Here is a 22,879-nt window from a genome sequence, read left to right as displayed (position 1 = left end):
TTGGGCAATTTTCTTCTTATAGTAATTCTTAAATCTCTTCAGTATCGGAGATGTATTTGAACTTAGATATGCAACTGTTTCGTTGGGGTAATATTACATGCCAACAAATATCTTAATAGCTATTATTTTCGGGTTTCTGAAAAATAAAGAAGTATATAAGACGAAACTTTCCTTTACGGTAATTACAAGTACAAGTTGGCAATAATACAAAAGGCCTTGTTCTTGTTGTTGTGGTCTTCAGTCCTGAGACTGGTTTGATGCAGCTCTCCATGCTACTCTATCCTGTACAAGCTTTTTCATCTCCCAGTACCTACTGCAACCTACATCCTTCTGAATCTGCTTAGTGTATTCATCTCTTGGTCTCCCTCTACGATTTTTACCCTCCGCGCTGCCCTCTAATACTAAATTGGTGATCCCTTGATGCCTCAGAACATGTCCTACCAACCGATCCCTTCTTCTAGTCAAGTTGTGCCACAAACTTCTCTTCTCCCCAATCCTATTCAGTACTTCCTCATTAGTTATGTGATCTACCCATCTAATCTTCAGCATTCTTCTGTAGCACCACATTTCGAAAGCTTCTATTCTCTTCTTGTCCAAACTATTTATCGTCCATGTTTCACTTCCATACATGGCTACACTCCATACAAATACTTTCAGAAACGACTTCCTGACACTTAAATCTATACTCGATGTTAACAAATTTCTCTTCTTCAGAAACGCTTCCCTTGCCATTGCCAGTCTACATTTTATATCCTCTCTACTTCGATCAACATCAGTTATTTTGCTCCCCAAATAGCGAAACTCCTTTACTACTTTAAGTGTCTCATTTCCTAATCTAATTCCCTCAGAATCACCCGACTTAATTAGACTACATTCCATTATCCTTGTTTTGCTTTTGTTGATGTTCATCTTATATCCTCCTTTCAAGACACTGTCCATTCCATTCAACTGCTCTTCCAAGTCCTTTGCTGTCTCTGACAGAATTACAATGTCATCGGCGAACCTCAAAGTTTTTATTTCTTCTCCATGAATTTTAATACCTACTCCGAATTTTTCTTTTGTTTCCTTTACTGCTTGCTCAATATACAGATGGAACAACATCGGGGAGAGGCTACAACCTTGTCTTACTCCCTTCCCAACCACTGCTTCTCTTTCATGTCCCTCGACTCTTATAACTGCCATCTGGTTTCTGTACAAATTGTAAATAGCCATTCGCTCCCTGTATTTTACCCCTGCCACCTTTAGAATTTTAAAGAGAGTATTCCAGTCAACATTGTCAAAAGCTTTCTCTAAGTCTACAAATGCTAGAAACGTAGGTTTGCCTTTCCTTAATCTTTCTTCTAAGATAAGTCGTAAGGTCAGTACTGCCTCACGTGTTCCAGTGTTTCTACGGAATCCAAACTGGCCAAAAAGGCCTTGGGGTGTAAATTAATCTAACATGAAATGAGGTACTCTGCATTATGAACATGGGAACTGCTCTTTACAGAATATATTGGAAACGTCTCCCATCATCGTCGTAGGAGCGCTGTACGTAATTGATCAAACTATAAGACAAGAGTAGTATCCCTGCCTGAGGAATGGCAGCAATGTCTTGTTGGAGCGCTTCTCGTAGGCGAGTATTATTTGAGTACCCTGGTCCTAGAGCTCCCAACAGAGGTAAGAAAGACAGAGAAATCAGGTGACCTTCGTGGCCAGAAAATTTTATTAGCTTTGTTGAATTTTTCTGCCCAACGAACATCTCATGAACTCGTCTAAGATCGAATGAGGTAAGCACACTGCTGCTCCTTCCCGAAAATGTTGATGCTGTGGTTCATCTTGTCAACTGATCCGCGAATGGATTAAAAAAATTAGTTTGTCTCGAAATGTACTTTTCGGGGCCATTTTTATTAGTTTCTGTCAGTAAATACCGTAATTTAAAAAATTAAATTTTTTTTGGCAAAGTCACGTTATTTTCTAACGAAGATTGTACGGCTGAGTAACAAAGACATATCTATATAGTATAACATTAGGTAGTTTGAATCTGGATGATTTACTCACCTTTTTTTACAGGAAATAATGCATGAATCAAAACAGAAACTGATATTTGTGGTAAGGTGTTATGGGACCAAACTGCTGAGGTCATCGGTCCCTAAGCTTACGCACTAGGTAATCTAACTTAAACCAACTTACGCTAAGGACAACACACATCCATGCCCGAGGGAAGACTCGGACCTCCGACGGGGGGAAATGAACAAAAGAACATTCATTCAGTCGACGAGTGACGAGAAATGTGGGAGCTACCGAAAACACTTCGTGAGTATGATTAACTGTGGCCATACCTGATTGTCGTCATCTTCGTTGTTACTCCCTTCGTGTCGGTACTCGTTGCTATTGTTGCTGTCGTACCCACCAACGTCCTCGTCGTTGGTGTCCTTGTCTTTGCTATCATTATTATTTTCTTCCACCTCACGCTGCTCCTTTGTCAGAAGTGTATACATTTTCTAGTTCGTCCGGTGGCGCGTCTCAGAAGCAGCGTAGATTTGAACGATCACTCCCAGAGGATATTTCACTGCCTCCGCACGTACAGGATGCTGAAACAAGGTACAGGTGATTACTAATTTGATCACGAGAGGCATTTAAAATACACTATTAACAAGATAAGGCATTGTAATGAGTCTTATCACACAATCACAAACCTTGCCTCTACGACCTCGTTTTATTTCGAACAGCATTTATTTGTTGCATAAGAAGAATTCCATATAGTAAAAGATGCATCACTTAAGAGTCACATTTTTATTCGAAACAGTTAATCCAAAGACCTCTCCAGCTATTTACCAAGTTTTTAACCTCTCCAGCTACTTACTACGTTGTTTAATTATCTTTTATTTTCAAACATAGGTCATTCAGCTACAGTTCAATGAATAAGACTCAAGGCCAATTTAGTGCAATTTTATAGTGAACTTTACGAGGCAGCAACGCTGTGCTGAGATCAAGAAGCTTGATTCTTGACGGTATATAATTGTAAAACGTTTGGAGTGAGACGTTATAACACTTTCAACGAGAAGGAGTAGGAGACAACCACAATTACGTAAATGTCTAATCGGCATTGAATTCCTTCCAAACGGTACGTCGCTAGAGAGAGAAGGGAAACGAGTCTGCATTTCAATGTACACTGTTGGCTATATGGAGGCTGGTAGGTATCATTAGTCGTTCCCAAATGCGGTTCCATGCGTACAGAGAAATGATGTACACTGGGCAAAATGACTTCACCCCTGTTCTCGGTTGCGTGCACCTTCTCCAAACGCCGCACAAGTCAGTGGTGTCTAGGGTGCTGTAAACCCATGGAACTCAGTTGTCACACCGAGGAGAACTTGTACTAAGAGTATACTAACGTAAATGATAACTCCAATTAGCGCACCGAGCAGCGTTTATGCTAGTAGCACACTGTATTACAAAGGTTAAATGCCTCTGAGGAGTAAGCAGAAGCATCAAATTTGTACGAAACACTCTTAGAGTGCAATGAAGACCATGATTCATACTCCCTTGATGTGGACAAAGTTGGAGAAACAACTGCGCTTGAAATCGCTGAGCATAAATAATTGTGTTCCATTTCCAGGATGAATCTTTGACTCTGTATTGAAGAGTGCATTTTGTTAAACTTGCTGATACATTAAAACTGTATGTCGTATTGGAACTCGAATCGGACGGTCGTTTTCCACAGGTATCGCTCACGACTCCACTTTCTCACGAAATGACTCGCTGAAATGAGAATCACTTGTTTCGGCGATCGTACTGGACCAGCAAATATTGTGTCTCCCATGCCGGCGCCGGTGACTGCACTGGACCCCCGGGACATTGGATGGTCTTTTATAGGAACTGTTCAAAACGTTAGACAACTGGTGTCAGCAATGTGCTCATTGTTAGTGTCAAAGGTCCGAAGAATCAGAGAGATTCCCCTTGAATCGCTTCACGCTTCACGGTGTACATTTTTCATTTTCCATGCAGTATGGAGACCTCTCGTCATGGCAGAGGAGATAACGTAATTTGTGAGAACGACGTATGTAACGCCCCACATAGCTTGGACGAATAGTTGCTTGATTGGAATAATTATTCCCGAGCCGTGGACGATTCTATGCCTACCCAGTTCATTATTAAATCTTCAGTAACAGGTTTCACTCTGTCGAGGGAGACAAAACCATTCTGGATCAACCTGTTATAACTAGTGACAGCCCATTATAGGAGAGCAGACAGGAGTGTAAATTCGTTAGATCGACAGCAAGCTCTGTAACGTAGGGACTAGAGACACTATTAGTACAGACTGGTTATGACAAAACTTGGGTTACATGACAGGGCCCCCATGAAAATCGAGAGATCGTAGAACAATGGAACTTTGTGGAAACATTTGTAAGAACATGTGGAAGAGAAATAACAACCATTGAAAGAAGCACATTTCAGTTTCCAAATGCGAGGGGAACATTTGTTAATTGCGTGCCATGTTTACGTTGTATGTTAAAAACGTCGCTCAGTGTGATAACCATCTCAATTCACGACAGCCTGAAAGTTTGTAAGGATACCATTTCACAATTGTTCGCAGCACTTCTTGCGTCCAGCATACTCAGCCATAGCAACAATAACTACAGCAATTCGTGGCGGAAATGGCGTCGGCTCCTGCCAGGAGAAATTCCCAAATCGCCAGTTAATTAGAACTTCTAAATCATGTTCTTCAACTCTGGTGTGGAAAGAGGATCTCCGCGGATGACTTTAAGGCGTCGATGCTGTGAAGAGCAGCAGCACTATTGCTGTTTTGGTAAAACACCTTGACGAGTAAAGCCATGCTAACCATGTCCAGATCCATGTTGCCTGTTTGCAACTGTAATGCACACTAGTGCTTGCGTTTCAACCCTATGTCGCCGCACCAGTACCTGCGCTTAACGGCAAGTCGTAACACCAACGAGCACTACAACCAACGCAAACCCTGCAGCACATAGTCTGAGCTTCATTCGTACGAAATTGGATACCTATACGGTAAATAGTTTTCCGTCTGCACTGCCTCAAGCAGAGGAAGTTTGATTACAACCACACTGTATTTCAAGCTCCCTCTGGCGCTACTTAAATAACAATACAGTTCTCATATGATGGTATCGATTATGCGCTGCGGAGTAAGACACCAAAAGACATGAGTTGTAAATCGAATGTGTTACTTACTGCATCTGTTAATCCGTATTTAGTTATTAACGGCTACAAGAGTGCGACAAGTAGATTCTGTGATTTGTCCACTTGATGATGAGTGACTCGACAACAAACCTAAAACTATCTAAGTGCAAAATTACGTATAAGAATGCGTTTGCTGAATAAATGCTAAAAATACTCCGATATTTTCCAGATGACGTGATACGTATCGAAGCAGTTAGCTACGATACCGCAGTGGCAGAATTATATCATCTTGGACAGACGTAAAATAAGTACGAGTGGTCTCTACATATCTGTCTCATCCCCTCTCCCCACTCCAACCCCTACCAGTTTCCCTCCTTTCACACTTGGCCTGATTCCTGTAGTTAGACGACAGTCCACCACAGTGTCATTTACTCCAAGATTGGTCGGAAAGTCATGTACGATATATGTTATGAGTATTTTAAATTATTTTCTGTATCATTAAATGACGTTGCTCTTTCATTACCTTTACTAATTACACAGAATACTCCATCTCAGACAATATTAGCTGATTACGGCCACAACGACGATTTTCAAATGATCGATAAGTGACAATTTATCTGCATCATGCACATGATGTCAAGACTTGATGTGCAGCTGCACGCAAATATACGAGCTGCTATTCAAAGGTTAATTTAGCTGTAATCAGTACACATCCAGTTCACAGTCAATATTCAGACGCTGTCTAAGCGTCATTCGAATGCGTGCTCTAACTGTTTGGTATGTTTTCGAAGTGGAGATGAGGAACTAGCCCGTTATTCGCTAACAAGGGTTTGGTACAAGTGCGACGGACCATACCAGGCATGTGAGCTACGGCTGATAATTCTGTCCACAGGTTCAACCTGGCCAGTTTCATCTACCGCGTGGTTAGAATTACACTTTCCCTATTTCATACGTTATAACACTAACACTACACTACTGGCCATAAAAATTGCTACACCAAGAAGAAATGCAGATGATAAACGGGTATTCATTGGACAAATATATTATACTAGAACTGACATGTGATTACATTTCCACGCAATTTGGGCGCATAGATCCTGAGAAATCAGTACCCAGAACAACCACCTCTGGCCATAATAACGGCCGTGATACGCCTGGGCATTGAGTCAAAGTGGATGGCGTGTACAGGTACAGCTGCCCATGCAGCTTCAACACGATACCACAGGTCATCAAGAGTAGTGACTGACGTATTGTGACGAGCCAGTTGCTCGGCCGCCATTGTCCAGACGTTTTCAATTGGTGAGAGGTCTGGAGAATATGCTGGCCAGGGCAGCAGTCGAACATTTTCTGTATCCAGAAAGGCCCGTACACGACCTGCAACATGCGGTCGTGCATAATCCTGCTGAAATGTGGGGTTTCGCAGGGATCGAATGAAGGGTAGAGCCACGGGTCGTAACACATCTGAAGTGTAACGTCCACTGTTCAAAGTGCCGTCAATGCGAACAAGAGGTGACCGAGACGTGTAACCAGTGGCTCCCCATACCATCACGCCGGGCGATACGCCAGTATGGCAATGACGAATACACGCTTCCAATGTGCGTTCACCGCGATTTCGCATAACACGGATGCGACCATCATGATGCTGTAAACAGAACCTGGATTCATCCGAAAAAATGACGTTTTCCATTCGTGCACTCAAGTTCGTCGTTGAGTACAAAATCGCAGGCACTCCTGTCTGTGATGCAGCGTCAAGGGTAACCGTAGCCATGGTCTTCGAGCTGATAGTCCATGCTGCTGCAAACGTCGTCGAACTGTTCGTGCAGATGGTTGTTGTCTTGTAAACGTCCCCATCTGTTGACTCAGGGATCGAGACGTGGCTGTACGATCCGTTACAGCCATGGGGATAAGATGCCTGTCATCTCGGCTGCTAGTGATACGAGGCCATTGGGATCCAGAACGGCGTTCCGTATTACCCTCCTGAACCCACCGATTCCATATTCTGCTAACAGTCATTGGATCTCGACCAACGCGAGCAGCAATGTCGCGATACGATAAACCGCAATCGCGATAGGCTACAATCCGACCTTTATCAAAGTCGGAAACGTGATGATACCCATTTCTCCTCCTTACACGAGGCATCACAACGTTTCACCAGGCAACGCCGGTCTATTGCTGTTTGTGTATGAGAAATCGGTTTGAAACTTTCCTCGTGTCAGCACGTTGTAGGTGTCGCCACCGGCGCCAACGTTGTGTCAATGCTCTGAAAAGCTAATCATTTCCATATCACTGCATCTTCTTCCTGTCGCTTAAATTTAGCGTCTGTAGCACGTCATCTTTGTGGTGTTGCAATTTTAATAGCCAGTAGTGTAATTACCGTACGAGAACCAGACTTAGTAGCATTAATGTCCAGTGTACGGGCTGCATGATTTCCATGCGTCACAGCGCCACCGTCCAGTTGCAACTATGGCCACCATCGTGATTCATAGTCTCACACATCTGACCGGTCCCAGTGCACTTGTTGACGCGTCAATATGAGCTTGGACAAAGGGAACAGGGCATTATTGGTGAAGCTCTATTATCAAAACAACAGTAATGCTGCAGATGCATTTCGAAAATATCGCCGGCTGAAAGAAGTACGGAAGGGTCCTCTTTCTCCACCTGCTGTGCAGAGTGTATGAAGACGTTCGAAACAACTGGAAGAGGCCGACACCGGTTGCACCACAGGTGGTCGATGAAATCGCTGTTGCTATGGCAGACAAAGATGCGCACAATTCCCGATCGTCAGGTTCGCGCGTGCTGTGTCGCAACAGTTGAACATGCCGTGGTCCACTGTCTGGAAGATGCATCGAACCTTTCTCAAATGGTATCCGTACAAGATCCATATCGTACAGCAGCTTGCATCAGAGGACGCACAAAGACGAGTTGACTTCACTCTCCACTTTCTCGAAAGGACTGAAGTTGACGAGGACTGGCTCTGCACCATCCTATAGACAGACGAAGCACATTTTTCTCCGACGGGTGAGGTGAACAAACAGAATTGCGCAGAGTGTGGGGATCTTCATCTCCAGTCATTGTGCATGAAGTTCCTCTGTATGGTGAACGTGTCATCGTAAGGTGTGGCTTCACGGCTACGTTCATCATTGATCCATTCTTTTTTAAACAGGTTGGCGCTCAGGGACCAAAGACGTGCAGCGTGACTGGCCAGCGATACTGCGATATGCTTTGTCAGCATGGCATACCCGTCCTACAGGAGAGAGAGGCATTAAACTCAACAGTTTTCATGCAAGATGGGCCCCAACGCATATCGCTCGTAAAGTTCACCTGCTTCTCCAAAACACATTTGGAAACGATCAAATTATCAGCCGATCGTTTCCAAATACTTGGCAGGCACGACCACCTGATCTCACTCCCTGTGATTTATGGCTGAGGGCTACCTGAAGACAGAGTTTACGAGGGGAACAGCAGCATATCACGAGAAGTGGCCAGCATACCTACGGACAAGCTTCGTTCTGCTGTGCAGAGTGCAGCCCTGCGCTTTCAGACTCTCCTGGAGAGTGATGGGTGCCATACTGAGCCCCTTTTGTAGCAATAATGGCACCGTTATGTAATGGTATGGTGTACCGTAGCAGCACATTAAAAGCGTTTCAGTTGAATTGATTCTGCATTATTTCTCCTCCCTATGTCCACGACACTAATACTACCAAGTGTGGTCCTCGTACTGTAATTAGTTTCCGTGTTATAGCGTGTTAAATAGGGAAAATTTAATTATAACCACCCGGCATCTCTCTGAAGATAGCTCTTTACACTTTAAGAAAGAGGAATAGTCCGTGATAAGTAGAAATAAAAAACAACAGCTTCTGAAAAATTGCGGAATAGCAGACGAAGACATAGACAGTTGTGTCTCTTTTTAAAGGTGTTTGCCTTTAGCGACATAGGCAACAGGAAATCTAATGTGGTTTGTCAAACAGGGATCTGAGGCCTGCACCTCCCGAATGCGAGACCAATATAGTGCTTAACGCACTATAGTTGTATCGTTAAATGAACATCGAGTATATGCTGCTTACACAGTAGATGAACGGTCACCCACTTTCTGTAAGAGGTGATTACAGAGAATGGCGACGATGACAGAAACGATTCCCCGAGGCGTTATTTCTTGCAGCTGAAACTTCCTCCGACATTCGCCAACACCCGGGATGCGGTTTATACAACGCGAGCGACGTTATTGCTGCGTAGTAGACATGCTACTTTCAGAGATAATTGAAGTGGAAAGAGAAAGTGCCATTATGTTAGAGTTTAGCCTTCCGTCAACATCCATGCCAATAGAAAAGGAAAGGGAAACCGGCGTTTAAGACCCAGTCGACGACAGCGTCATTAGAGACGAAGGAAAAGCTCACTTGGGGGGGGGGGGGGGGGCGAGAATATTGATTGCAGCCGTCTTCTTTTCAAAGGCATTTGCGTTTAACAACTTAGAGGACAACGGAAAGTCAAATGTGGTTGTTCAAACATGGACATGAAGCCTGCTCCTCTCGAATGTGAGTTCAATACAGGGATTAACGCGCCATAATGCTACCGTTTCTCTACCGGAATGAACTTATCTTTCCCGTGTTGAAAAGAAGTAATAAGTGTCACGCAGATAAAATCAGAGATACAACATTTCTCACAGCCATCCTTGCACTGGCTGCCTTCCTCCAATTTGCGATACAATCAGCATGCTAGACAACGCACAATTATACGCTGTTTTACAAGCGCGTCACTAAATGGTGCCCACCGAAAAACTACGTCATACACTAGTTAGGAGCTGGTTTCAATTGAAGATCAGCTGATCTTATTTAACTTCCCTGTGATTTTCACGATTTACTTGCTGTTAATCATGATATGACAAAGCTAAGGCCATTTCCTGCCTCTATCACTTCACCGTTAACCGAGATGCTCATTTTTCACATTTCCACGGCGAAATAATTTCTTTAAAGACAACTAGTGTCGATATTTTGTAATAATTCGCATTTCTAGCCTAACGTAATCATTACTTTAAAACGTTGTTAGAGATTAGCGCATTAATTTCTCGTTCGTAGATGCGTGAACTGACCAGCTGGAAATGTCAGGATGTTAGTAGTTTGTTTAGGAGACAAGATGATTCTCAAAAGGACGAAATATGTATGCCCGTTCAACCAATAAAGTTAGGAATCAAACCACTCAGATACCGGAGCAGTTCCACAAACACCCAAAATGTGACTGTTTGACACAAAAACAAGCGGAACACGACTGAAGTATATTACAGATAGCTTATGCCAACAGTAGGCTCCCCACTCTTACACTTATGTTACCTGCGGCTACAGCGTGTAGGGACGCCACGGTACAACTGACAGTCTTGTGGGAAGCAGCCGGGGAAATGGGTGGGGATATTTATCGATGACTGTTGCAACGTGCCGTTCCTGGAAACGGCGATGTAATATGCGGCAGAGAGAATGACGAATGCCTGCGAAATCAACGAGGGGGCACACATTTCAATATCGCAATGACACCGATGCGACAAGTGCGTCAGAATTTTATTTGCTCTAAGTGGTTCTGTTGACATACGACACGATCTTGTTTACAGTTGCATATGGTTGATTCTCATTTCTAGCACATCACGCTTTAACGCTTGTCAGTTACTTGGTGACAAGAAGGACAATCTTCTTCAAGTGATCAGCCGCTACTTGGCACTACCGATCGTCGAGTTGCCCAACTACCTGTCAATCTCTTGTCTGATATTTGCAGTTTGGTTGGCTTTCCGTTAAATAAAAGAAAGGGAAACAGAAAGGAGGAGATAAAGAAAGAGAGAGTGTAAGGCACCCCTTTTGTTCAAGCCAAATTTTATTTACTTATTTTTCAGCATTGATTAACTAAATCGGTACTGCAGAACGCACACTGTCGGGAATTAGATTTCACTTCCCACGCTGATACTGCTTCTGCGAGGGACATAAACTTCGAAAGGCTCTCGACAAAACAGGCAGAAAGAATCCTACACGACGACGCACGAAGGCGGTCTAAGAACGGATTGCTTTAATCTCCGAAAACTGGGATGGTAAAGTACGGCCAGTAAACCTCTCATTATACCATACTCTACGGACTCGCTGTCTAAACTGAGATGTTTCTGGAAGTCTAGTGCAAGGGGGGGGGGGGGGTTCTTGCAAGTGTCGTTCAGCGTAATAGGTTAATAGGTTGCAAGACATTGTCTTCAATCAGTCACATGATTAGAATGATTTTCTTCGTTTCTGGCATATTTCCTTCAGGAAACGTAAGTGCACTGTCTAGCGTAAATCACTGCGATAACTGTTTGAAAAATGGTTGATTTTGAGTCTTTTACGATAACTATAAGAGAATCAGATAAAATTTTAAGAAATAATCGCTTTGGGATTCTTAACGAGATGGATTAACGTAAGATTTAGAGAAGAACTGGTTTAAATGATAAGAGTGAGATTGTTATAAACATTTTGAGTAATATCCAGTGGGAACTGTTACAGAATATCGTTCTCTGTTACAATTGCGAGAGACTATGTTCGAAAACTGTGCTACCTCCAACGAACACAGCAATCAAATTAAAAAAAAAAAAATATTTTCACGAACTTACACGAATGTGCGTCAACAGTTGTTTATCAAAAGCTTAAGGGATTGTAGTAGGCGGGGGAGAGAGATACCGATACACTAAACATCCGTCCCCATACGCTGTATGGTGGCAATGGTAATGGTTTCTGGCTAATTTCTGTTCAGGCTTCCAAACAACAACGAACGATAGAGTTGTGCACCATGTAACTATCGTCAGCATCTCTTCCTCATAATGCACCCCATTCCCTTTTGAGCACTTAGTTAGCCCACTTCTTTTAATTTCATCTCAGGAATTGCTTGATGGGTTGAAAAATTGAAAATAGAAGTGTATATGTGTTCTATGTTACAAAACATTTACTCGCTTGGGGGGCCAATTCATAGCGAAGTAATGAAATGAAATGGGAGTATGGCATCGTTGGCCGGGAGGCCCCATCCGGGAAGCTCGGCCGCCAAGTGCAAGCCTTACTTCAGTCGACGCCACATTGGGCGACTTGCGCGCCGGTGATGAGGATGAAATGATGATGAGGACAACACAACACCCAGTCGGCGAACGGAGAAAATCTCCAAACCCGTCCGGGAACCGAACCCGGGCCCGCCTGCGTGGGTGGCGAACACGTTACCACCCAGCTACGCAGGCGGACATAGACTGAAGCAAACCAGCGGCATACCACCTTCAATAAAATAATGCCTGGAAAAACACTATTCTTTGCGCTGATGGCTACTTCTTCATCTTTATTGCAGAAATTCAACAGTTACAGAACTATAACACGAAAGACAGTAGGTTTTACGACCAAAACAATGTGCCTGAGATGCCAGAGATAGTTTGATTCGATGGAATATGATTTTTCAAACATCGTCACGTTTCATAAGTAGCGCAGCCCGGCAGCCCGGTTTTAAATTCTGGCTACTGAACGTCAAGTGGAATTTAGTTTGAAATAAAATTTGTGTATTGTAGAATAAAAATTCCGCGATATCTTTAATGTTAGCAACGTAATAAACTTATTCTTATGGGGGAAAATATTCTGCTGATACGCTGTACACTTGTTCGCAAGTTAAAATCATTATAGACAGGACGTTAACCAATGTCGAACGGGCCGGCCGGAGTGGCCGTGCGGTTCTAGGCTCTATAGTCTGGAGCCGCGTGACCGCTACGGTCGCAGGTTCGAATCCTGCCTCGGGAATGGATGTATGTGATGTGCTTAGGTTAGTTAGGTTTAAGTAGTTCTAAGTTCTAGGGGACTGATGACCACAGCAGTTAAGTCCCATAGTGCTCAGAGCCATTTGAACCATTTGAATGTCCAACGGCATTAACCAGCATGCCATTCTCCATAGAGCTTTACTGACCAACTTGATGATGCCAATCATAATGATGAAGGTAGAATTAGAGTTAAGAATAATAAGGTGTAAGTGCAAAGGATTAATACTTGGTAATTAAAAAATGGAGTTAAGAACTTAGAAGTATTATATCTGCTGTAGCAACTAAAACACTACGTAAGCAGTCACTAAAATTTTGTTTGTTCTTCAAGGTGGGTTTACAAAACTGAGCTCTAGTCTCAGGTGAAAATGCTGAATCTCGTTCGCATAACGACGCCGTAAGATGTTTCTACTTACACGAAGACACTGTTAACAAGATGCATGCTGACTACCAAATGTCAACAGAAACAATCACTGAAATGGAGCGTAGAGCGAAGTGTACTCTGAAGCAATTATATCGTAAGCAGCCATTGGATTGATTTATCTTTTTCGTGTCCGCGGCTCGTGATCTTGTGGGTTCAAAAATGTTTCAAATGGCTCTGAGCACTATGGGACTTAACATCTGAGGTGATCAGTCCCCTAGAACTTAGAACCACTTAAACCGAACTAACCTAAGGACATCACACCCATCCATGCCCGAGGCAGGATTCGAACCTGCGAGCGTAGCGGTCACGCGGTTCCAGACTGAAGCGCCTAAAACCGCTCGGCCACACCGGCCGGCGACCCAGGATCGATTCCCGGCGGGGTCATGGAATTTTCTCTGCCTCGAGATGACTGGGTATTGCGTGTCTTTTATCCTCATTCACCGCAAGTCGCCCAAGTGGCGTTAAAGAACTTGTTGTGTGGTGGCCGAACCGTCCCGCGAGGGGTCTCCCGCACACCAATGCCATACACTCATTATTATCTTTTTCGTAGCACTGTTCTCGATTCATTCGTATCAGGTGAATAAGTGAGCCCCTCGAGAATGGACGACGCACTCTTGGGTGCTAAGTCCAGACGAATGTTGAAAATTAGGTGCACTGATAAGATAAGGAATGAGGAAGTCCTGCGCAGAATTGGAGAGGAAAAGAATATATGGAAAGCACTGACAAGGAGAAGGAACAGGATGATAGGACATCTGTCAAGACATCAGGGAATGACTTCTATGGTACCAGAGGGAGCTGTAGAGGGCAAAAACGGTAGAGGAAGACAGATATTGGAATTTGTGGCGGGTAGCATCAAACCAGTCAGAAGACAGATGGCCCAAAAGAAAGAGAAAAGTCCATTTGATTCATTATTGCTGGTATTGGTTTCTCCTATTGCCTGAATCATCTACTGTCAACTATGATTGCATTCTGCAGTATATGTATACGAAGAAGAGTCACTAATCCAAGGCACCGATATTAAGATGACACCCAGCTGTCCCACACTATTTCTCCCGTTCATCATACACTGATAAGCCAAAACTTTATGAGCACTGCCGACGTCAAACTGAATGCCACATAGAGTCGTTACGACCACGTGATGCGGTAAGGGAAGGGTACGCATAAGTGGAGCGTACACGAACACGGAATCATACGGACAAATGTGTAACTCTAATGACATAAGCGACCTTGACAAAGGCTGGCGCCTGAGAACGAGGCACCCGGAAATGGCGGACATAATCGGCTGTTCGCGTGTATCTGGTATGACCAACTGTGGAAAGCGGTAATGGTGAAACTATATGTAGGCCTCATCAAACAATATGAAGGCTTGCCCGCTGTGCAAAGCAGACGACTTCTATGTGTTACCATGTTGATGTAACGACACTGTCAACTACAACTTCAAAAACAGACAAAACCCCACGTTATACCATGTTGAACCAACAACATCACCATCTACGACTGCAGTGGGCACTGGATCAACGAGATCGGACCGTGGATCAATCTAAAAGTGTCATCTGGTATCCAAATTGAGATTCGTGTTCAGATGCTCCGTCATCCAGGTGAACAGTTGCTCGAAACATGCGCAGTGTCATGGGTACAGTCCGGTAGAAGCAGTATTATGCTGTCGGGGACATTCATCTGGGCTTGCTTGGGAATGAGACATTGAGAAAAACCATCAAGACAGCTGTGAAGAACGTTTATATTATTACGGAACCCGACAGCGGTGGTACCTTCCAGCAGGATAACTGTTCGTGTCATAAGGCCAGAATCGCGATAATGTGGTTTGAGGAGCGTGATAATGAAGTCATGTTGATGTCTCGGCCATCAAATTCGCGTGATGTGAACCCGATGGAGCACATCTGTGATGCTATCGAATGCCAACTCTGCGGCCACAAAACAAGGGAATTGCATGACCTATGCATAGACAGCTGGTGCCGTATACTTCTGTCGAATCCATGCCATGCAGAATCGTTGTTGTATTGTGTTCCAAAGGGGGACAAACAGGCTATTAAGCACATGGTTATAATGTTTTTATCTCATCAGTGGTGGTAGTTATACTGCCCTACACCTAGTCACTAATTGTATGATTGGTAAGCAATGGTTACCACACTGGAATCGCACTATCGAGGAGCGTAGTTCTAATAACTGACAGGCCATACAATCGACGGCCAACGTTCTTGCCGCAGTGGTAACACCGGATCCCTTCTCCGATCATCGAAGTTAAGCGCTGTCGGACTTGGCTAGCACTTGCATAGGTGGCCGTCTTGATCTCTCGAGCGCTATTGGCAAGCTGGGTGCACTCAGCCTTCGTCAGACCAAATGAGGAACTAATTGACTGAGAAGTAGCTATTCTGGTCACGAAAACTGACAATGGTTGCGAGAGCGATATGCTGACCACATGCCCTTCCGTACCCGAACCCGATGACGCCTAAGAACTGAGAATGCCGGATGTCAGACTGTGCCATCGGGCGTTCAAGGTCTGTTCGGACGGTGTCCGTTTGTTTGTAATCGGGCTGTGGCTGCCTGCTCCAGTAACGCTAGCGTCTGAGGATAACACGGCGGTCGGTTGGTTCTGACGGGTCCTCCGACGTCTGTTCGGACAGTTTCATACAGTTAATGTCAGGCCTGCGCCAGGAAAATATGCAGTTTAGATGTAATCATCCGAGTTTAGTTGCTACTTTCTAAACTGCTGTTAAGTGATTGGAGGCACACAGTGTCTTACTTTGACTTGTGTCTCTTTGGCCATACAGTCTGCTGTCCAACTGGAGGTCCTCAACTTGATTTACCAGCATGCTTCCCACAGTGATAGCACGACCCACTGGTACTTAGTTTTGGAACAGGGTGTCACTTGTCAACAAACCTCTTGACATCGCTTTTTAACTACCTCTACAGTTACTCGGGCCTCTCCCAACAGAGCTTACATATCTCCAAGATCTCCAAGACTCCCCAGATATTCAGAGTCAAACGTATTCAGATGGTGGAGTGTGCTAAATGAAGTATATTGGGATCAGGAACCCACAGTCAAACATGAATATTTTTGGCGGTGCGACGTCTTCAATGATGAATGCTTTTGAGGCAAGAGTTCGTAAGCTGTTTAAATTTCATAAAAAACAGTTGCCTGTCGGAACTCTGGAAAGTAATGAAGAAATCTGACTATATGTGCACTAGAGATTACTGTTGTTCACAGTGACTCGTTATGGAAAATGGACTATTACTTCTTACAGCAATTTATAGGCTCACATTTAATGATGCAGCAATATGTAGACAGGAGCACTTTAATGAATGTGCCGACAAATAGTTTACAACCAGCATATTACACATTGGAACAAATTGATCACCATGGATGTAAATTACTAGAAACTGGATCATTCTAGCCACAGAGATTTGCTTTTTGTGTTAGGACGCAAAAACAGCTAGGGTCATTCGTGCCCATGTCAAAACTGTAGAAAACGAAGACAAAAAAGGAGTTAAAAACGACTACACAAAAATGTTCAAATGTGTGTGAAATCTTATGGGACTTAACTGCTAAGGTGTTCAGTCCCTAAGCTTACGCACTACTTAACCTAAATTATTCCGAGGACAAACACACACACCCATGCCAGAGGGAGGACTCGAACCTCCGCCAATGTACGGAAGGAAAGAAGGCTAAAAACAGGGACCCAGGTCCATAAAATACGCCAAAGAGACGTGGAGGTCATGAACTGAAGATTAAATGTCCTTAGCCATATTGTTGCGACGGATAAAAAGGTAAAACGCTGTTGACAGCTCGCGCGTCGTGCGCTAAAGCGACCAGTAACTTAAATGAGAACGTAAGGGGTTAAAAAAGTGCATTCTGTCAGGAAATGGCGAACCGTCAAAGGCTGAGGGCAATGAACACGACAAATGACAGTTACTGCAAGTACAGTGCCCAATACGTTACCTAGCTATAATGATCTCGCTGCGAGAGGGCCGAGAGGTGGTCGTCCAAGCCGCTGGGAGAGGTTTAACTCACCGTAGCTTGTTCTCATGATGGGAGGATCAGTGGCAACACCAAAGGGACGCCACTTGCTGAAACAAGGCAGCACAGAGATCATCGGACGGAATAGAAGAACCAGCGGGCCGAGGTACGGGGACTGCAGCCTTGGCAGCAGCGTCAGCGGCCTCGTTTCCCGTCAGACCGACGTGACCAGGAACCCACATAAAGATCACAGGGGCTCCATCAAGACTGAGCAAGTGACAGCTTTCCTGGAACTGTTGCACTAAGGGATGGATGGTGTACAGCACACAGAGGCTCTGAGGGAGCAGATGACGCAATTGAAAAACCTGTCTCACCGGATGTACTGCGTGGCCTGATAAAGGGCGAAAAGATCCGCTGTAAATACTGAGCATTGTTCCGGGAGCCGAAAACCGTCGGTACCAATGACGAAGGCACACCCGACACCTCGGTAAATCTGAGACCCACCGGTGTACACAAAGGTACTATCGCGAAGTTCCATGCGAAGGTCGTGAAACTTACGGTGATAGAACGAGGCTGGAGTAGTGTCCTTGAGAAATGAATGAAGGCCAAGGTGAACACCGGCCGCCGCACGAAGCCAAGGTGATGAAGGGTTCCCACTCACAGGGAAAGTGGCAAGCAGCATGAAGTTAAGCTGCGAGCAAGAGCCGAAAGCGAACTCCAGGAAGTAACAGAGAACATGGACGCACCTCATACTGGCGATCAGAGGAGTAATCGGAGAAGGAAGCACAGCATGGGTGACCAGAAACGGCAGACAAACGGCATGCGTATCTGCTGAGGAGAAACACTGACTCTCAACCGGACTAGTGAAAAAGGCGCTAGTGGCCAAACGGATGCTGCGATGGTGGACAGCATTGAGACGGCGTAAGAGGGCGGACGTGCTAATGGATAAACGAAACACCAGTAGTCTAATTTCGAACAGATACAAACGGAGGAGGGTGGTCCGATACGCTCCCCAGGAAGTACTGCTGAGGACAGATGGTTCAAATGGCTCTGAGCACTATGGGACTTAACTTCTGAGGTCATCAGTCCCCTAGAACTTAGAACTACTTAAAACTAACTAACCGAAGGACATCAGAGACATGCATGCCCGAGGCAGGATTCGAACCTGCGACCGTAGCGGTCGCACGGTTCCAGACTGTAGCGCCTAGAACCGCACGGCCACCCAGGCCGGCCACGTAGGACACTGAGGGACCGTATACAGCGGGCGGCCAGGTAAGACACGTGGGAGGACCAAAAAAGTTTCCTATCAAGCATGAGCCCCAGGAATTTCGTAGGTTCAACAAACGAAAGAACAACAGGCCCAAGATATAAAGGCAGTGGAAGAAACCCATTGCCCCGCCAGAAATAAATACAAACGGTTTTGTCAGTGGAACAGCGGAAATTGTCGATGGCCCATGAGTAAAGGAGACCGAGGCATCGCTGAAGACGCCGCTCAAGGAGGTAAGTCCTTGAAGACCTGCAATAGATCGCAAAATCGTCAACGAAAAGGGAGCCGAAGATGCCCTGCGGGAGACAGACCATTATAGGCTTAATAGCGATAGCAAAGAGGACGACGCTCAGGACGGCACCCTGAGGCACACTGTTTGTCTGGATAAATGTACCCGACGTAGCCAGAGAGAGCCGGTCCAGTTTCTCGACAAAGTATCGAACGCACAGTACATATCGTAGGAAACACGCACAAGCAATGGTACGAAGCGCTTTTGAAACCAGAGCTGTGTTCCATCAATCAGTTGTCCAACGCACTGCTGTAGTGCCGAACTTCCAACAGTTCATGTTGTTCACAGATCAGGCCTACTCCAACCATGATTGTGGTTTTAACTGACATAGCAGCCACGTATGGAGTAATGCTGCTACAGTTATTGGATAATGTTTCCCACTTGTTGTCTGTGAGAGAATGGGTTCCAACACGACTATGCACCGCTCCCTCGGATGTTAGTGTTCGTTAGTGCCTGGATAACACATACCTTTATCACTGAATTTGAAGAGATAGTACTGTCCAATGGCCAGCGCGAGCATCATATCGCACCCCTATTGATTTTTTCCTATGGATTTGCACGAAGTAAATGCTGATGTTTGCCTATTTGCGTCAATATTAAGGCAACTATATTTAATATATCAGAAGCAAGATGCTAAAATGACTTTTTGTCCACTACTAGAAAATGGTCCATGTAGACCGAAACTAGTAAGGTATTTTAAGGAAGTTTAAAATGGTTCAAATGGCTCTGAGCACTATGCGACTTAACTTCTGAGGCCATCAGTCGCCTAGAACTTAGAACTAATTAAACCTAACTAACCTAAGGACATCACACACATCCATGCCCGAGGCAGGATTCGAACCTGCGACCGTAGCGGTCACGCGGTTCCAGACTGAAGCGCCTTTAACCGCACGGCCACACCGGCCGGCAAGGAAGTTTATACAACAGCTGATGCTTAATGCGACTATACTTTTCGTTATACATATTACAGCTGTACACATTGTAAAAATATTAGGTACGTAAAGTTTAAATGGAGACCTTCGTTGCAGCAACGTTGTATGTAATCCCAATAGATGAATGTGTTTACAGAGAGGTGGTGGTAGTCCCAGTTGCACAAGCGGAACTAACGGCTGCGCAGCAATTTCCTCATTTCTGGAGAGTTGCTTCCACAGTTCGTTGCTTGATAAATTCGTTCCGATTATGTGCAATATTTCAGCGGTCTCGACGCTATGAGGCGGGGTGGGGTGTATGTGGCCAAGAAGACGCTCGAGCTCCTTCAAATATTTCGATGGGAGGTCCTGGAACATCCTACTTACAGGCCAGATACCACCCTATGTGACTTGCATACCCCGTGTGTTTCGTCCTGCGTCCTGGGATTGATGTGTCAGTGTCAATGTCAATGGCAGTTACGACAGTTATGTGTTACATGAAATCGTTGTCATATAAAACCGCATTAGGAACTGAAGAGAAACTGATCTGTATCGTAATATGTGCCTGTCTCATTGTGTAACAAACATGGATACTTGTGAGAGCGTGGCAATATTTATGCTCCATTGTGATGGATGCATTGAAATTGTTTGTGCACGGAGTTAATATCAATAAAAATTGAACATTCATTTCCAATCATTACTTTCTCGTAACCTCATACCCAGTTTAGGATCGTCTACAACTTGTGTAATTTTGACCCTAACGATTTGCGGCACCGTATAGGCAGCGCTCCATTACCAGGAAATTCGCTGTTCTGTTTTGCTATAACGTATCAATGTACCAAACCCGGGCGGTCTTTCCACACTTTTGTGTTGATCGTTCCCAAAGATCAATTGAAGAAAAGTTGAGACGTGTCTAGCATCTGTCCATAATTACTGGTATCACAAAACTTTTCATATCTGAGGAGGAACTTCAGTAATCTGCAGAATCTGTGGTTGTAATGGACGTATTAAAACAGGCAAACTTCTTCAGGTTCCCACGGTCCTGATCATATCCTATTCGTGATTTGCATTACAGGCAGTATGCTGTAACAATTGCAGTTCATAAACAACTACTCCGTTGTAGATATCATATAGCAGTGCGTAGAGTGTGAAATCTGTAGTCAGACGGTTGAATTGCTTAGATTACGGCTAACTGCAGCAGAACTCCTAATGAATAAGTAGATCTTATCGCCGAAGAAGTTACATAGACTGGATCCTCAATCTAACTCAGATTTTAATCAATCTGTTTACATCGTTTAGTCACCCAGAATATCTTCGACCTATAATTAGAGCAGTGGAATGTATCTCACCCATTCACGTGAAAGTCATATGCTTGCATTTAACTCGTTATCGCACGCATATTTGCGCTACACGACGTTGGCAACCAGGGTGGCAGGGTCGTCTACTTGCCTATGAGTCTTAAACGCGGAATTCTCCTGGCTCACGTTCGTCTAATAGGAATAAATTCACATTCGCACAAACAATGAACCATCACAACAAAATGGGCATACTGCTCGCCAGCACAAAATGGACAGGCACGGGCGACTATTTTTGTAACAATTGTGTCGCCTGAAAGTAGTTTTATAATTAGCGTTGCTATTCTGCTAGTTGTGAGCAATACCGATAGCTGTAGATGTTATTTTTTCAGCTGTGCCACAAAATGTATGTGATTTAATTATGAATTCAACTGCAGCAACAAATCTCATTATGAACTTAACAGAAGTAACGAGTATTTATGCCATAGCAAGTATTTTTGTTAAACCTTAGTAAAAAAATTCATTACCACGCAACCGACTACAAGAATAACAACAGCTCTAATTTTGCATACGTTCGGTAGTTATTAATTAGGTTCTAGAGAGAGATTGAAAGAACTGTAGCTGACCAAAAAGGACGAACTTAGGAATGTGTGTCTGAGTAATGTAGGTGTTGGTTAATATTGTTACGGTGAGGTAACTCACATGTAAAGAAGAAGAATGTGTATTCGGAAAGGAGTTGCAGGTGCGTCAAACGCTTTATTCACGGGCAATGACAGTGAAAACACTAATTCCCGTAATCTGTTCATTCAGTTTTTGTACAGCAGGTGGACGTCAGTCCATCTCCAGCTCTTAATGCCAGATATTTCATCACCATAACTACACAATTAGATAACAAACTAGTCACTGAGATCATCGTCTTTCACTGCTGCAAACAATCCATCGTACAAAATATGCTTTGCAACAGATAGTAGTTTGTTAGCCATTTGTGCACTTTTGATTTAAATTTTGTCGCTATACAAGGTAGCTGCTTCTTGATTCCTAACTTCGACTGAATTATTGTGAAGCTGAAACAGTACATTAAAGACAATAATCTCAAAGAGATTACTGGGACAACACGTATTTTAAACCAGGAATGACAGTGTAAAGATTTTTTCACCTTAGTATGTGATAAAAATACAATAACGTGCATGGACTTCGTATATGTGAAGGAGTGGTTGTAGTATATCATTGTTCCCCCACATTAGTTAATTTTTGTATTATGCACGAAACAACAAAATAATGAAACTCACTGACAATGTTGCGAGTGACAATTCACAAGTTGCGAGTGCTTTTAACAATCACTTTCGAATGAAGCAGTAAAAATAGGATTAAATGGTTCAATTGAAGAGGCAATAACATATATTTTTAATATCATGCCACAAACTGTTAAGCAGCTAGAAATAACACGAACTTCCTTCACTGACATTAATAGATTTATTAACATTCTAAAAAACAAAAGATCGTATAGTGTCGACGGAATTTCAAATAGAATTCTAAAAAGTTGTTCCACCTCAGTAAGTAATGTCCAATGGTTTACACTGCAGCGAAACTGAAGTTGATAGTTCCTGTGAGTTAGTATGGGTAGAGGTCATTCTTGGCAACTGGAACAAAATAACAATCGTATCCTTTTACCGACCTCCCAATTCAGATGCTACAATTGCTGAAAGGTTCAAAGAAATATTGAATCTAATTTCAAACACCGGCTCAAGCAATTATAGTTGGTGGTGACTTCAGTTTAGCGTCGATATGTTGGCGAAAATACATGTTT

General features: G+C 43.9%; 1 protein-coding gene across 1 annotated transcript in view; it reads right to left on the bottom strand.

Annotated features, from left to right (window-relative positions):
• Window positions 1–22,879, bottom strand: part of LOC124595871 (organic cation transporter protein-like) — a 321,547-nt gene that overhangs the window by 246,853 nt on the left and 51,815 nt on the right. Inside the window, exon 2 of the mRNA XM_047134777.1 lies at window positions 2,319–2,570. Coding sequence (XP_046990733.1) covers window positions 2,319–2,477 — 159 coding nt within the window. The 5' untranslated portion in view covers window positions 2,478–2,570. The remainder of the gene's footprint in view (window positions 1–2,318; window positions 2,571–22,879) is intronic.

The sequence above is a fragment of the Schistocerca americana genome, chromosome 2, assembly GCF_021461395.2.
Source record: "Schistocerca americana isolate TAMUIC-IGC-003095 chromosome 2, iqSchAmer2.1, whole genome shotgun sequence".
Taxonomy (NCBI): Eukaryota; Metazoa; Arthropoda; class Insecta; order Orthoptera; family Acrididae; genus Schistocerca; species Schistocerca americana.
This window is presented reverse-complemented; position numbering and strand designations above follow the sequence as displayed.